Here is a 14435-nt window from a genome sequence, read left to right as displayed (position 1 = left end):
TTGTGGGAGGAGAGGCAGGAACATGGCAGGAAGATGGCAGAGGCTTCATTTGCTTCGTGGGACAGGGCGCTGCTTCCTTTCCAGAAACAAGGCATTGTCCCCAAACCCAGGGACAAAAATCCTGACACAGGATTCAGAAAGGAGGTTACAGATCTGACCTTCGGTTCTCCCACGGGGCCCTGAAGGCTCGCCCTCTACCATGCTGTGCATTCCTTCATGCTATTCTGTGGGTGAGAGAGGCTGAGAATGTAGAGCTGGGGCAGGTAGCAGGACTCGGGGGTGGCCGCCAGCATCTGTGCTGACCACGATCTTCGTAGAATGTAGCTGGAGAGCTTCTTTCCAGGTCCCACCAAGCCCCAGCAGTCCAGTAGCCCACTTATAACATAAACACACAGATGCTTATGTTATTTAAACTGTTTGGCCTAATGGCCCAGGGTTCTCCCTATCTACTTAAATTAACCCATTTCTATTAATCTATACTTTGCCAGTACCTTATATCTCACTTGTCATGGCAGCGGCTGGCTTGTGCCCCCCCCCCCCTTTCACAGCTCTACCTTCAAAATAGTTAACAAACAAGCCTGTATGGGTTCATCAATGGAGACCTGTAAGGTACCGGTAAGCCACAAGCCACGTGGCAAAGTATAGATTAATAGAAATGGGCTAAATATAAGAGTAAGAGCTAGACAATGGTAGGCCTGAGCTAATGGCCAAGCAGTTTAAATAATATAAACATCTGTGTGTTTATTTTATAAGTGGGTTGTCAGACTGACAGGGCTTGGCAGGGGCTGGAGAGAAGCTCTCCAGCTACAGTAGAAGGAGTCCCACACATTCTCATCTCGTACTGAGTGATCCCAGAGGACAGGCCCTCTTCTTTGCTCAAGTATGCTCGCTTCTCTGACCCCCTCCCCCAAGGCTCCCAGGCCCAGCTAGTGACTCTGTAACATAGCTCTCATCTGGTTCTAAGGGCAGCTTCCAGGAGCCCCGGGCATGACAAGCATGGCATCCCTTTTGTGAAGGTATTGCATTGCATTGTGGTTGCAATGCCCCTCATAAGCCAGCACATTTGTGGACCCCCACCATGGCATCTGAAGAGAGTGAGCAGAGATGTGAATTCACAGGTCTGTCCCGGAGTCAGAATGTGCCTAAATTCTGGACCTGGAGCTGTGGGTATTGGCCAGCATATGTCTTAGCAAATAGATCCCACTCAAGTACAAGAAACATTTTTTTCTCAAGACGTGGCCCATGGAGCCCGCCCCACCACCCCCATGACGCCTGTGTATAGCAACACATGATGCAACTGGGTGTCGTTTTGATGACAAAGGAGAACATCTACTCACATCGTGCCCTGACCATTGGACAGCTCCCCATTGTGCAAAGGCTTGGAGAAGGTCAAGTTCTTGCTTAGGGTCATGCAGCTAATGATGGCAAAGAAGGGATCAGACCCTCGCTTGGGTGGTTCTACCTGAAGAGCAGCCATCTGGTCGCTTCTAACACCCTCCCCAGCATCACTCAAGGTTCTTCACTTGGCGTCTGGACACGGACCTGTTTTGCTAGCTCTGCTCACTAGCACCCAGTGGGGTGTAAGGCTTGGCCCTGGGGACACAAGGTCTGGCCAGTAGTCCCCACTGCTATGTGCACCAGCTCTTTCAAGGTCATTGCTGTTGGGTTTTCGGTAAGCTTCTGTTATTTGGCCTAGAACTTTGATCAACTGCAAAATAAGGGGACTGGACAACATGAAGATGCAAATGTCCTGCCTCTGACTGGATATGACAGATGACATTTCTGTCCCAGGTCTCAGGAAGGCAGAGCAGGTGTTCTAGGTCATCAAGGGCTGTAGGAGGTCTGAGATTTCTCAGAAAAGGGGCCCCCAAGAGACCCAAGAGCTCCCCTGGCTCTTATGGTCAGGGGATCCACAACAGTACCCCACTCAGACTGAGCACAAGACCAGTTGCTGAGTGGCCGCTTTCTTCTTCCCTAGGCCACGGGAACTTCCCCTATCTCTGTGGAAACCTGAACGATGTGGTCATCAGTCCCCTGCTATACACCTGCTACCAGAACTCACAGTCACTTTCCAGGGCCTACGAGCAGCATGGCGCCTCCACCATGCAGCCCATATCTGAGGAGACGCAGCTGTTGCTGACCGTCTACTACCTCGTCCAGCTGGGTGAGCCTGTGCCCAGCTGTGGGCTAGGGATGGATCTTACGGAGGGGGGCAACTAGATTCCGGGGGCCAGAGAGGATTATGAAGCCCTGACCTTCCCAGGGAGGGGCCGGCAAACAGAAGGAGGATGCAATCAATAGAGTGGTTCAGAGACCAATCACTTCCAAGCAAGAGAGAACTTGATGGGGTGTGGGCATGTGGGGTCCACTTAGGGTCATCAAGGAAGGCTTCTGAGCAGAGACTTGACCACCAGGAGGCACAGCCTTGTGAAGAGCTGAGGAGGGAGCACAGGTGTGTGTGTTGGGGGGGTGTTGGTGGGTGGGACCATAGATGGGGGCTGACTGTCAGTATGAGGGGACACAGTGGGGGAGTGTGAGTTGGGGGGTAGGCATAAGTGAAAAGTGAGTGGTAGGAACAGGTGAAAAGATTGTTGGTCACTTCTGGTGGCCTGGCTCTCAAAGCCCTTTGCCCTCTGGAAGGAGAGCCCTTGAGTCCCATAGAGGCTGGGCCCCAAGGTGTAAGTGTAGGAAACATGGGTTTGATGTTGTCTGTGAGGAACTATCCAGCCCAGCTGTAATCCACTGTGAGCAGTCACTGGTGGACAGTGAGGCGCTCAGGCTTGACCCTCAGTGCCCAGGTAGTCAGAGGCTCAGCGGGTGAGCGAGCATAGGATGGGCAGGGTTCTGGCAGATCCAGCATCCGGTCTCTCTGAGGCTCCTTCCCAAGCTTCACCCAGGATCCAGCCTCACCCGTTCTTCGTTGCCACACACACCCCCCCCCCCCATCGCAAACCTCTCTTGCCTCTTGGTCCCCATGTCTGTGAGAACTGTGGACCAGACCATATCTCCTCCCTCCTTGGAGCTCATCGGCAGTTTCCAGTCCTGCTCAATTGGCATCTGTCCCCAGGTCTGGTGGCTGCCAGCCTTCCACTCCCATCTTCCCACTCTGCCCAGCTGTCGCCTCCTGAACAGTGTTACCCATGCTGGAGCCTTGAGGACTTGCGACTTCCCTGCAGAGTGCTCTGGTCTAGGACATCTATGACCCTTACCCCTTCTTGTCATTTGAGTTTTGAGCCATACGATTCTTCCTCAAAGGAGCCTTGTTGCCCCACCCAGGACAGCTCTCCACACCTCCCCCTCCCCACCCTGTATCTTTGATTTTAGAGCAATGTCACTCCAGGAGCACATCATGGACTACTGTGTTTCCATGAGCACCTCTCTTGGGTTAGGACACGTGTGCTGCAGGCCCAAGAACGCTGGTCTGTTGCTTCTGTGTGGGTGCAGCCTCTGCAGGGCCAGCTTGGTGCTCACTGAGACTGTGTTTGTGTGTGTGTGTGTGTGTGTGTGTGTGTGTGTGTGTGTGTGTGTGTGTGTTATTAGGTTGATGCAGAGGCCCCCCAAAGGAAACGGTGTCAAGGTCAAGGGCTGAGCACCCATCAGCGTAACACTGGTGATTCATTGCGGGTTGGCCGTATGGAAGGCTGGCCGCCTTGAGGAAGGATACAGAAGGAGGGGGCGGTGGCAAAAGCCATCTAAGAGCAGGTCAGGGCTGGAGAGATGGCTCAGCAGTTAAGACCACTGGCTGCTCGCCCAGAGGTCCTGAGTTCAGTTCCCAGCAACCACGTGGTGGCTCACAACCATCCGTAATGAGATCTGATGTCCCCTTCTGACATAAAGATGTACATGCAGATAGAACACTCCTACATAAAATAAATAAATCTTGGAAAAAAAAAAGAGCAGGTCAGAGAGATTGGAGGCAAAGAAATAAGTGTAGGGAGTGTAGCCCACCTCCAAGGGGGCTCTGCCTGGACGGGATGGCTCTGGAGAGATGTGTGCTCAAAGGAGAGACTTAGAGACAAGGGGTATAAGAGCTAATTTGCCAGCTCTAATACGATTCCCCACTTCACATAGCTAGCCACAATCCAGAAGTATCTCATAGGAAATAAAGACAACTATTTTTGTCTATGAGGTAGCTTGGGGTGGGGTGGGGGGTGGGAGTGGGGGTTAAAGGTGCTTGCCACAAACCTGGGGATGAGTTCAATTCCTGGAACCTACATGGTCCTGCCTGCTGCATTTTGGTCTCCTCACATGTTCTATGGCACACACAAGAAATAAGTGGAAAAGTAAATGAAGCTATAAAGCCCATCTAGTTAGACTCGGGCATTGCCCTGAGCTGCTGCTACAAGCTGCCGTTTACCGATGGGGGAGTTGTAACAGGCTTGGCCAGCCCTGTGACCTTTGCAGCCCAGCACTGTTGCTTATGGAGTTCACACTTGAGCACTGTGCACTCAGAGTTTTTCAAGTAGCAAAGGCATCTTGGTGTTTTTGAGAAGGTTCGTGGTGTTTGTGTTGGGCTGCATTCAGAGCTGTCCTATGGGCAGGGCAGGTAAGGTCCCATAGCTGGTGTGGGGGGAGCTGGGTGGAAGTCTGAGGACTCCCCTCCAGCTCCTCAAAGGCAATACTAGGTTAGAATACCCAGGTAATTCACAACGGAAAACACTCACAGGGACTTTTGAAGAATGTTCGACTTCCCTAGTCTCTGAAGAGAGGCACATGAGCAATAAAACATGCCATTTTTCTCAGTACCCAAGAGATGGTACCCATTGATGCCGAGAGCGATGGACCAGAGTTGTCATGCACAGCATGCTGGAGGAAGCTGACTTTCGAGAATTCAAGCTGAGGCTTTCGATTTCTGTGCTAAAACACCATGGCCGAAAGCAACTTGGGGAGGAAAGGGCTTATTTCGGCTTACAGTTACACATCACAGTCCATCACTGAGGGAAATCGGGGCAGGAACTCGAACAGGGCAGGAGCTGATGCAGAGGCCATGGAGGAATGCTGCTTCCTGGCTTGCCCAGCTTGCTTTCTTACACCATCAGGGTTACCTGCTTAGAGGTAGCACTGCCCACAGTGGGCTGGGCCTTCCCACATCAATCATCCTTCAAGAAAATGCACCCCAGGCAGGCTTGCCCCGCAGCCAGGGCAATCTGATGGGTCATAGTTTCTCAATAGACGTCTCTTCTTCCCAAATGACTCTAACATATGTCGAGTTTACATAAAATGATGCAGCATCCCTGGGAAGTAAGGCGGTGTACCTAAAGACACGCACTTCAGAAGTCCCTGCAGGGGGATTCCTTGAAGAAATGCAGAGATCTGCAGTAGTGACGAGGAGGGGCAAATGGCCCCTCCAAGAGAATAATTTACATCCGTGGGCAGTGCTGTGCAGGGAGACAATAATGTCTGGAAACCTGATTGTAGGGTGATGGTTAAGAATCAAGTGGAGTAGCCATGATCCTTCCAGGAGATGGAGGGAAAGAGTATGTTTCTCTGCGGTTGTGGCTTCCTTTTATCTTCTCTATTCTCCAAGCCTTGGTGACTTGACGTCACTATTTCAGGCTGTGTGACTTTTAAGCACGCCCACGCACTCTCAGACGCCTGTAGCACTGGGGGCAAGCTGCCCGAGCACCTGCGGAGCAGGCCCTGATGTCCTCTCTCCGCTGCCATGTCTTGCAGCTGCAGATCAGGTGCCTCTGATGGAGGACCTGGAGCAGATCTTCCTGCGCTCCTGGCGAGAATCACACCTGACGGAGATCAGGCAGTACCAGCAGGCGCCTCCACAGCCCTTCCCCCCAGCCCCCAGCACGGCAGCCCCTGTGACCCCTGTGACCTCTGCGCAGCTGCCCTGGCTGGCAGGTCTGGCTGCCAGCTCTTGCAATGACAGTGTGCATGTCATCGAGTGTACTTACTCCCTGGCCGAGGGCCTCTCCGAGATGTTCCGGCTGCTCGTCGAGGGTAAACTCTCCAAGACCAACTACGTGGTCATAATCTGTGCCTGCCGGAACGCCACCATCGACTCGTGCATTGCTGTCACTGGTGAGTTTTGGCTGCCCCTCAGCCAGTGGGACAGCCATGCAATGGTCGCTCGCCTTGGTGGGTCCCCCTCTTGTGTATGGGGGGCCTTATGTTGCAGGGCAGTTTGTATCCTAGCCTGTATTGATGGCTTTCCCTGGTCTCAGTTTCTCACCCCTGGAAACATGCTTAGTTACAGACATTCTGGCTGTCAGTGGCTAGACCAGCAATGCCCATTTGGCCTCTGGCCTCGAGACTGGGCCCACCTTTGGAGTCTGAATTGCCCACGCTAGAAAGTTTGGCTTTAAGAAGTCCACTCACACCACTCCTCTGGCCCCCAGTTAACTAAGAACCAGATTGAGATAAGAAATATTGGTCCATTTTGCTAGTTAAATATTAAATAATTTCCCTGAAAGCCTACTGTGCAGAGCCATTGCTCTGGTGGTTGGGATTCAGGATGGCGTGTTGGAGGGAATTTCCTTGGTAAGGTAAGCACCGAGCACAGAGGCGTGTGTGTGTGTGTGTGTGTGTGTGTGTGTGTGTGTGTGTGTGTGTTTATAATTTATTTCTATTTTACATGCATTGGTGTTTTGCTTGCATGTGTGTCTCTGAGGATGTCAGATCCTCTGGAACTGGAGTTATAGACAGTTGTGAACTGCCATGTGGGTAATGGGAATTGAAGCCAAATCCTCTGGAAGAGCAGCCAGTGCTCTTAACCGCTGAACCATCTCTCCAGCCCCCAAATGGTATATATTTTCAACCTGAAGATTTTGTATGACTTTTATTTAAAGTCTACATTGTTCCTCTGCAGCATCTTGGTGGCCACTTAACGTTCTTCGTTCCTAAACTTACTGTTTTTACTAATTGTTTTTCTGGGGTTGAGTCTCACCACGTTAATAAGCCCGTTCCTCTGTGGTGTGTGTCTGGCACTGTGGCCTGTGTTCTGTGAGGCCCACGCTGCTGTTAACCACTGGGAACCAATGGGTCTGGGGAGGTTCGGAGACTTGTCTGTGGCATACAGTCAGGCCCAGGGGTTTTCTCTAGGTGATCTTGGCTGTTTGAGTCCTTGGTATTACTCCCCTTGGTGAGGATGTGGCAAGAGTTTGATTGTTTCTTTCTCAGGGAGCGGGTAGGTCAGGCAGGGGCCCTGTCATCTGAGAGCTCATGGTGATTCTGTACTGAGGACCCAGACAGCTGCCTTTTGTCTTCCAGGGAAATACCAAGCCCGGATTCTCTCCGAAAGCCTCCTCAGCCCTGCAGAGTACCAGAGAGAAGTCCACTATGAGCTGGTCACGGGCAAAGTGGACTCCCTGGGGGCCTTTTTTAGCAGCCTCTGTCCAGGTAAGCCTGTGAGAGGCAGGTGCCAGTGCACACATTGAAAAGGAGTGAGTGTGTGGGGAGGGGAGATTGCTGGGGTCCCCTCGTGCCTGAGATCTGTTGCCGCTGAGCGTCCGTGCTCTGCCCCTCTGCTGTGCACTGACATGTCCTCCGCCTCCTTCCTATGAAGCTTTTTGGCTGGCTGTCTGTCTTCCTGCTCTGCCTATAGACTTCCAAGGTTGGACAAGAGTTTTGTGCTTTCTGTCTGTCTCATTTTGAGACATTGTCTCCCTTGACAGCCTAGACTGGCCTCAAATGTGCTGGAATTTCAGGGCTAGGCCACAGCACATGGTGCTTCCTGTGGTTTCTGCTCTCTTTTCCCTATCTCTGCCGCCTATTCATCTACTAAGAGCCTTCCCCCCCCCCCCCCCCCCCAGCTTCTGGTCCCTCGGGACTCATTTAATGTACTCCAAGAATGCTCTGTGGACCAGTCTGTGCCTGGGAAGGCACAAAGTCCCTCCACCTCTGACCTCAAGTGCTCCATTTCCCATCACCCGTGGAGCCACGGTATGATCTACCTTGTGGCTACTGCTCTGGATAGGAAGACTGTGCCTTCTCCACACATTACTTCAGGCCAAGACCAGACACAGGAGCTGGGCCAGAGAGGTTTGCTGACTTTCTCTGAGATGCAAAAACCCACTTCTGTTCTCTGTTTTGGGCAGAGGGTGACATTGACATTTTGCTGGACAAATTTCACCAGGAAAGTCAAGGCCATGTCTCGTCCTCATTCACTGCTTCCTCTACCAAGAAAACTGCCATGCTGGATGCCAGTGGGGTTCCCGTGTGCACAAGTGAGTGCTGGGGGAGGGCACAGGCATGCACAGTGAATGACAGAGGAAGAGGATACAAGTGTGCACAGTACATAGTAGAGAGAGTGGCTTTGGCTTAGGGAAGGACAGCTCCACTGTGCATAGTGAGTGTTGGCCAGAGTGTGCACAGGTGTGCATAGTGAGTGTTGGCCAGAGTGTGCACAGGTGTGCACAGTGAATGTTGGCCGGAGTGTGCACAGGTGTGCACAGTGAGTGTTGGCTGGAGTGTGCACAGGTGTGCACAGTGAGTGTTGGCCAGAGTGTGCACAACTGTGGACAGTGAGTGTTGGCCGGAGTGTGCACAGCTGTGGACAGTGAGTGTTGGCTGGAGTGTGCACAGGTGTGCACAGTGAGTGTTGGCCGGAGTGTGCACAGGTGTGGACAGTGAGTGTTGGCCAGAGTGTGCACAGGCCTGGACAGTGAGTGTTGGCTGGAGTGTGCACAGGTGTGGACAGAGAGTGTTGGCTGGAGTGTGCACAGCTGTGGACAGTGAGTGTTGGCTGGAGTGTGCACAGGCATTGATAATGAGTGTTGGCCGGAGTGTGCACAGGCATGGACAGTGAGTATTGGCTGGAGTGTGCACAGTGCACAGTGAGTGTTGGCCGGAGTGTGCACAGCTGTGCACAGTGAGTGTTGGCCGGAGTGTGCACAGCTGTGGACAGTGAGTGTTGGCCGGAGTGTGCACAGCTGTGGACAGTGAGTGTTGGCCGGAGTGTGCACAGCTGTGGACAGTGAGTGTTGGCCGGAGTGTGCACAGGTGTGCACAGTGAGTATTGGCTGGAGTGTGCACAGTGCACAGTGAGTGTTGGCTGCAGTGTGCACAGGTGTGGACAGTGAGTGTTGGCTGGAGTGTGCACAGGTGTGGACAGTGAATGTTGGCTGGAGTGTGCACAGGTGTGCACAGTGAGGAGTTAGAGCAGGCTGTCTCAGGTGTGGTCACCACCTCATGAGAAAACCTGTCTGGATTCTGCAGCATTTGTCTTGAGTTTTGAGACTTTAAAGCTCCCTCCCGTGGTGTGCCTAGAAATAGGCCTAACTTGATGCGAGATCATCCTCTCCTTACATTCCTTTGTGCTGATTTCTTTTCCCTCAGTACACTATTGCAGTTGTTATTTCAGATAAGGGTTTGAGGAGCTGTGGCCATTTCTTTCCCTTCCAGGGAACATGGTCCCCCTTCCCAAGCCTAGCGTCAGCAGGCGCCCGAGTGCTTGCTTCCTTGTTATCCGAGGAAGAAGGCCTGAGAGGCTGCCCCGGGGTCTGGCTGAGAGTGTGCATGCCCTTAATGACTATGACTGCCTCTCTAGGCCACCCCCATCCCTGCACGGCAACTCATTGAGGGTGGTAGCTGGCTGCTGTGCTCATCTGGGATCCCTCGGGGCTCTGGCTGCAGGTTACCATCTGGAGCCACGGGGTGTCCGGCCCTTTCAGCTGGCGGTGGCACAGAAGCTCCTCTCGCACGTATGCTCAATCGCAGATTCCAGCACCCAAAATCTGGACTTGGGGTCCTTTGAGAAGGTGGACTTTCTCATTTGCATTCCACCGTCAGAGGTGACCTACCAGCAGACCGTGTTCCATGTCTGGCATTCAGGTAGGGCCATGGGGTGGGCTTTCAAAGAGGAGGTGTGGCCTGGGGGAGGAACTTTGGAGGCCCAGGGGAGGAGCTTTGAGGCCTAGGGGTGGAGCTTTGAGGACTAGGGGAGGAGCTTTGAGGCCCGGGGGAGGAGCTTTGAGGCCTAGGGGAGGAGCTTTGAGGCCCAGGGGAAGAGCTTTGAGGCCTAGGGGAGGAGCTTTGAGGCCCAGGGGAGGAGCTTTGAGGCCTAGGGGAGGAGCTTTGAGGCCCAGGGGAGGAGCTTTGAGGCCTAGGGGAGGAGCTTTGAGGCCCAGGGGAGGAGCTTTGAGGCCCGGGGGAGGAGCTTTGAGGCCCGGGGGAGGAGCTTTGAGGCCTGGGGGAAGAGCTTGGAGGCCTGGGGGGAGGAGCTTTGAGGCCTGGGGGAAGAGCTTGGAGGCTTGGGGGAAGAGCTTTGAGGGCCTGGGGGAGGAGCTTTGAGGCCCTGGGGAGGAGCTTTGATCTATCCATCATCTCACACATTGTCTTAATCAGTGTTCTATTGCTGTGAAGAGACGCCATGACCATGGCAACTCTCATAAGGGAAAACATTTAATTGGGGCTGGGTTATGGTTTCAGAGGTTCAGTCCATCACCATCAAGGAGGAAAACATGGCATCGTGCAGGCAGACATGGTGCTGGGGAAGGAGCTGAGAGTAGAGAAGGAGCTACATCTTGACCCCACAGGCAACAGGAAGCGGTCTGAGACACTGAGTGTGGCTTGAGCATATATATGAGACCTCAAAGCCCACCCCCACAGGGATATGTTTCCTTCAAGAAGGCCACACCTACCCCAACAAGGCCTCGCCTCCTCATAGTGCCACTCCCTATGAGCTTGTAAGGGCCGATTACATTCAGACTCCCACACACACACGTGGATGTTGTCACCACGTTTTGATGTGTGGGAGATGGAGCGAGTTATTATTGTCACCCATTTATTAGAGACCACAAAACATGTCCAAAGACAGTGGTTTTTCTCAGGATTAAAGGTAGAACCTGAAAGGTAGAACCAATAGTTGGCTTGACTGGCCTCGGCTAACGAGTGTTCATATAGCATGTCTTACCTCCTCAGTGGCATGATGTTGGGCCTGTATGGCCTGAACCTGCTTTCGTTAGACGCTTTAGTCCTAACCTGTTTGAGAGCTGTAGATTTAGGAGCCTGCTTGCCAGTACTCTTGGGTGGGGATGCTGTGCACACAGCCAGCCCTCGCCCAGCTCCCTGGGTTGCAGAGATTGGAGACACTCGCCTGTCCACGTATCGCCACTGTCTACATTCCTGCTGCTGCCGGAAGTGTGTCGGTGGTGAATGAGAACCGAGGAGCTCTCGAGATGTTCTGCTGTGTTGCAGGGGTTCTGCTGGAGCTGGGCCTGGAAAAAGAGCCGGTGACCAGGAAGAGGGCGGAGCAGCACGTCCTGAAACTAGACACAGAGGCCCAGGCAAGATTTAAGGCCTTTCTGCACAACTCCTTCCAGAACCCACACACGCTCTTTGTCCTCATCCACGACCACGCCCACTGGGATCTAGTGAGGTCAGACCTCCTGGTCTGTGACGGTGACATGTTTCTCCCTGGGGAGGAGGGCACAAGCCTTGATGATTACAGGGGCTGGGTGTGTGCAAGCAGAGGGTGTGGGCAGTTTTCAGCAGCTCAGAGCCGTGTCATCTCTGAGGTCACTCGGCACAATCTCCAAGGGTTGAGTGCCGCAGAAGGGGGAGCATCGGGTGATGTTGAGAGCCCCGTTGGAGGTGTTGGAGGACAAGCTAGGCCTTGAGTACAGTCCAACGCTGTTGGGTGATGCCCTCCTTGCTAGAAATCTCTCATGCTTAGGATGTGGGTGGTGGCTGGCTGGGTTGGCCCCTCCTGAATGTCACCCTAGATGTGTGTGTGTGTGTGTGTGTGTGTGTGTGTGTGTGTGTGTGTGTGTGTGTTTGGTCATTTGGAGACTGCTGGAGGTTGGTCTTCCTCCAGAGGTTGGCCTCGGAGCTGACCAGCTAGACGTTGTCTCTGGTGGAGGGGAGGAAGTTTGTTGCTGGAGCAGGCCAGAGAACAAGATTTTGATCGCTACTGATAGTAGCTGTTTAAGCTTGCCAGGACGGGAATGGGTTTATAATCTAGAGTCTGCATGTGGGTTGGAGGAATAGAGCGTCCCAAAATGGTAGAATTCATTGTCTTTTGGACTTTCATTTGGGGGACAGCGTCTCAGGCAGCTGCCTGGCACCCAGATGATGAAGCACTGGCTTTTTTATTTTGGCCCCTAGATTTAAGAGTGTGCCAAAGCCATTGTCTTACAATGAAAGCCTGGGCTGGGCCTGGCTGCTAAGACCCCTGATCCAAAATGTTTCCCATTTCTTCAATGTTGTCTTCCAAACAAATGTAGGATTTGCCCCCTTATGTTATCTTAGAATCATCTCAAGTCAGTAGGACTTTGATTTTGTAGGTGTTGTTGTTGTTGTTGTTGTTATTATTATTGTTGTTGTTGTTATTTGAGACAAGACCTATCTTGTGTAGCCTAAGCCATCCTTGAACTCACAACATCACTTTGCAAGGATGACCTTGCCTGTCTGATCCTCCTGCCTCCACCGACCAAGTGCTGGGATCACAAGCGTGCACCACCAGGCCCTGTTTTATGTAGTGCTGAGGGTCCAACCCAGGACTCTGTGCATGCTGGGCAAGCCAACAGCCTCTGCCAAATTAGGAGGCTCATGTGGCCCCCCGAGTCTCCTCCCTTCCTCACTCACATCCCCATCACTTTTGGACACAGAATGAGATTGGGTATGGATCATTGTTCTAGAGTGGACCCAGGGCATCATGCAGGAAATGCACTGTAGTTCCTTCCCTGATAGTCAGTTTTCCTGTGTGTACTGAGTACTGATTGAGTCCCTGACAGGTACCAGGACAAATCAGCACTCAGTACTGAGTCCCTGACAGACACCATCTTTAATTGCCTCTTTATAGGTTTTTTGTTGTTGTTGTTGTTGTTGTTTTTGTTTTTTTGTGGAGCTGAGGATCAAACCCCTGGCCTTGTGCTTGCTAGGCAAGCGCTCTACCACTGAGCTAAATCCCCAACCCGTTCTTTGTGTTTTTTTCAGCCATGAGCAGGGCTAGAAGCTTTAGTTGTAGGTGAAGTTGGGGAACCTAGTGAGATGCTTAATCAACCACCTTACCCTTGTATCATCACCCGGAGTTAGTAATTCCATTGAAACATCCCTTTCCTTCTCTCCTGTCAGCAGTGCTGTTCACAACATCCACTCTCAAAGTGACCCCTCTGTGGGGTTAGTGGACAGACTGGTCAACTGCAGAGAGGTGAAAGAGGCGCCCAACATTGTGACCCTCCACGTGACCTCCTTCCCGTACGCACTGCAGACACAGCACACCCTCATCAGCCCCTACAACGAGATCCACTGGCCAGTCTCCTACAGTAATGTGAGTGATGTTGGGCCCCGGTGTAACCCGTCTGCTGGTTTGCAGACACTGGCTTTAGTAGAAGTCCTGCCCGGTTGGGAATGTGTGGGTTCCGGCTCCTTGGATCTTTGGTTTGGATTGGGGGTTAGATTTCTTGGCTTTTTGGAGAAATCTCGGAAGCTCACCCATGGGTGGTCCCTACCCGGGAACCAAAGCCCTGAGTCTCAGAGCAACATTCTGAATGATTGTTCTCCGGGTACCTGATAGAGATGCTGAAGATGGAGCTCTGGGAGACAGGAGAGGTTTGGGCTCTCCATGGGTGGCTTGGTGTGCAGCCACATTCAAAGCATTCTTCACCCCCTACCCTGGGAGGCTTGTTTTAGCTGGCCAACTGTCCTCATTTATGAAAGCAGAAACCCACAGTTCTGGTAATCTGAGAATACTGCATGGCTAGATTGTAGCTGGGTACACAAAGAATAAGTGCCCTGGAATTCTGGACTTCTTCAGAATGACCCAGCCATCCCACGGGCTCCCAAGGATATGGATGTCTGGCTCCCATCCCATCAGAATCAATATTTCTGTGGTCCTTACCATGGACCACAATCTAAGTGCTTCATACTTGTGAATCTATGCCAAAGGGCTGGAGGCTATCTGATTTACATATGGCAAGAATGAGAAGAAGGGGATGGGCCACTGGCATTGGACCACTGTTGGGGGACGACCCAGGGTCAGGCTCCTTGGTCCTGGTGCTTAACCACTCTGCTGTTTGAAGCAGAGTTCATGCCTTTGCATTTTGGACAACCTCTCTTTGTTCAACTCAAGTCAAAGCTGTTTCTGCATTGATTTGGAAATAATTTCATGTTGATGTAAGAGTCACTGGATGAGTTTGAGTTCATCCCTTCATCACCCCCCACCATGAAGATATTGGGGCCCAATGAATGAGGAACTTGACTGGTGGGAACACACCATCTTTGTTCTTTGCTCTAGGCCGGCAGAATGAATGAGGTTTACAAAGTGCCACACCTACAGGACCGCAGGATCAGCACTGTTTAGATCAGAATGCCAGTCAAACACAGTCCGCAGACCTGGCCGTGGACCCTGACTTTCCCCGTGAATGTGGCATTTGAGTGACGGGTGCTGCTCTTCTGTTTCAGGGAGTGGACCTGTACCATGAAAATAAGAAGTACTTTGGGCTCTCTGAGCTCATTGACTCCACCCTGTCAGGACACAGTCT

At 52.4% G+C, this 14435-nt stretch overlaps 1 protein-coding gene across 1 annotated transcript in view; it reads left to right on the top strand.

Moving 5' to 3' along the window:
• Greb1 (growth regulating estrogen receptor binding 1) overlaps positions 1 to 14435 on the top strand; it is a 131152-nt gene that overhangs the window by 82889 nt on the left and 33828 nt on the right. Inside the window, exons 12-19 of the mRNA XM_036171406.1 lie at positions 1979 to 2164; positions 5674 to 6033; positions 7222 to 7350; positions 8049 to 8177; positions 9586 to 9783; positions 11149 to 11329; positions 13027 to 13222; positions 14356 to 14435. The exon at positions 14356 to 14435 is cut by the window's right edge and continues 57 nt beyond it. Coding sequence (XP_036027299.1) covers positions 1979 to 2164; positions 5674 to 6033; positions 7222 to 7350; positions 8049 to 8177; positions 9586 to 9783; positions 11149 to 11329; positions 13027 to 13222; positions 14356 to 14435 — 1459 coding nt within the window. The remainder of the gene's footprint in view (positions 1 to 1978; positions 2165 to 5673; positions 6034 to 7221; positions 7351 to 8048; positions 8178 to 9585; positions 9784 to 11148; positions 11330 to 13026; positions 13223 to 14355) is intronic.

Source organism: Onychomys torridus, chromosome 21 (genome assembly GCF_903995425.1).
Source record: "Onychomys torridus chromosome 21, mOncTor1.1, whole genome shotgun sequence".
NCBI lineage: Eukaryota > Metazoa > Chordata > Mammalia > Rodentia > Cricetidae > Onychomys > Onychomys torridus.
Note: the sequence above shows the minus strand (reverse complement) of the source record. Positions and strands in the feature narration are given on the sequence as shown.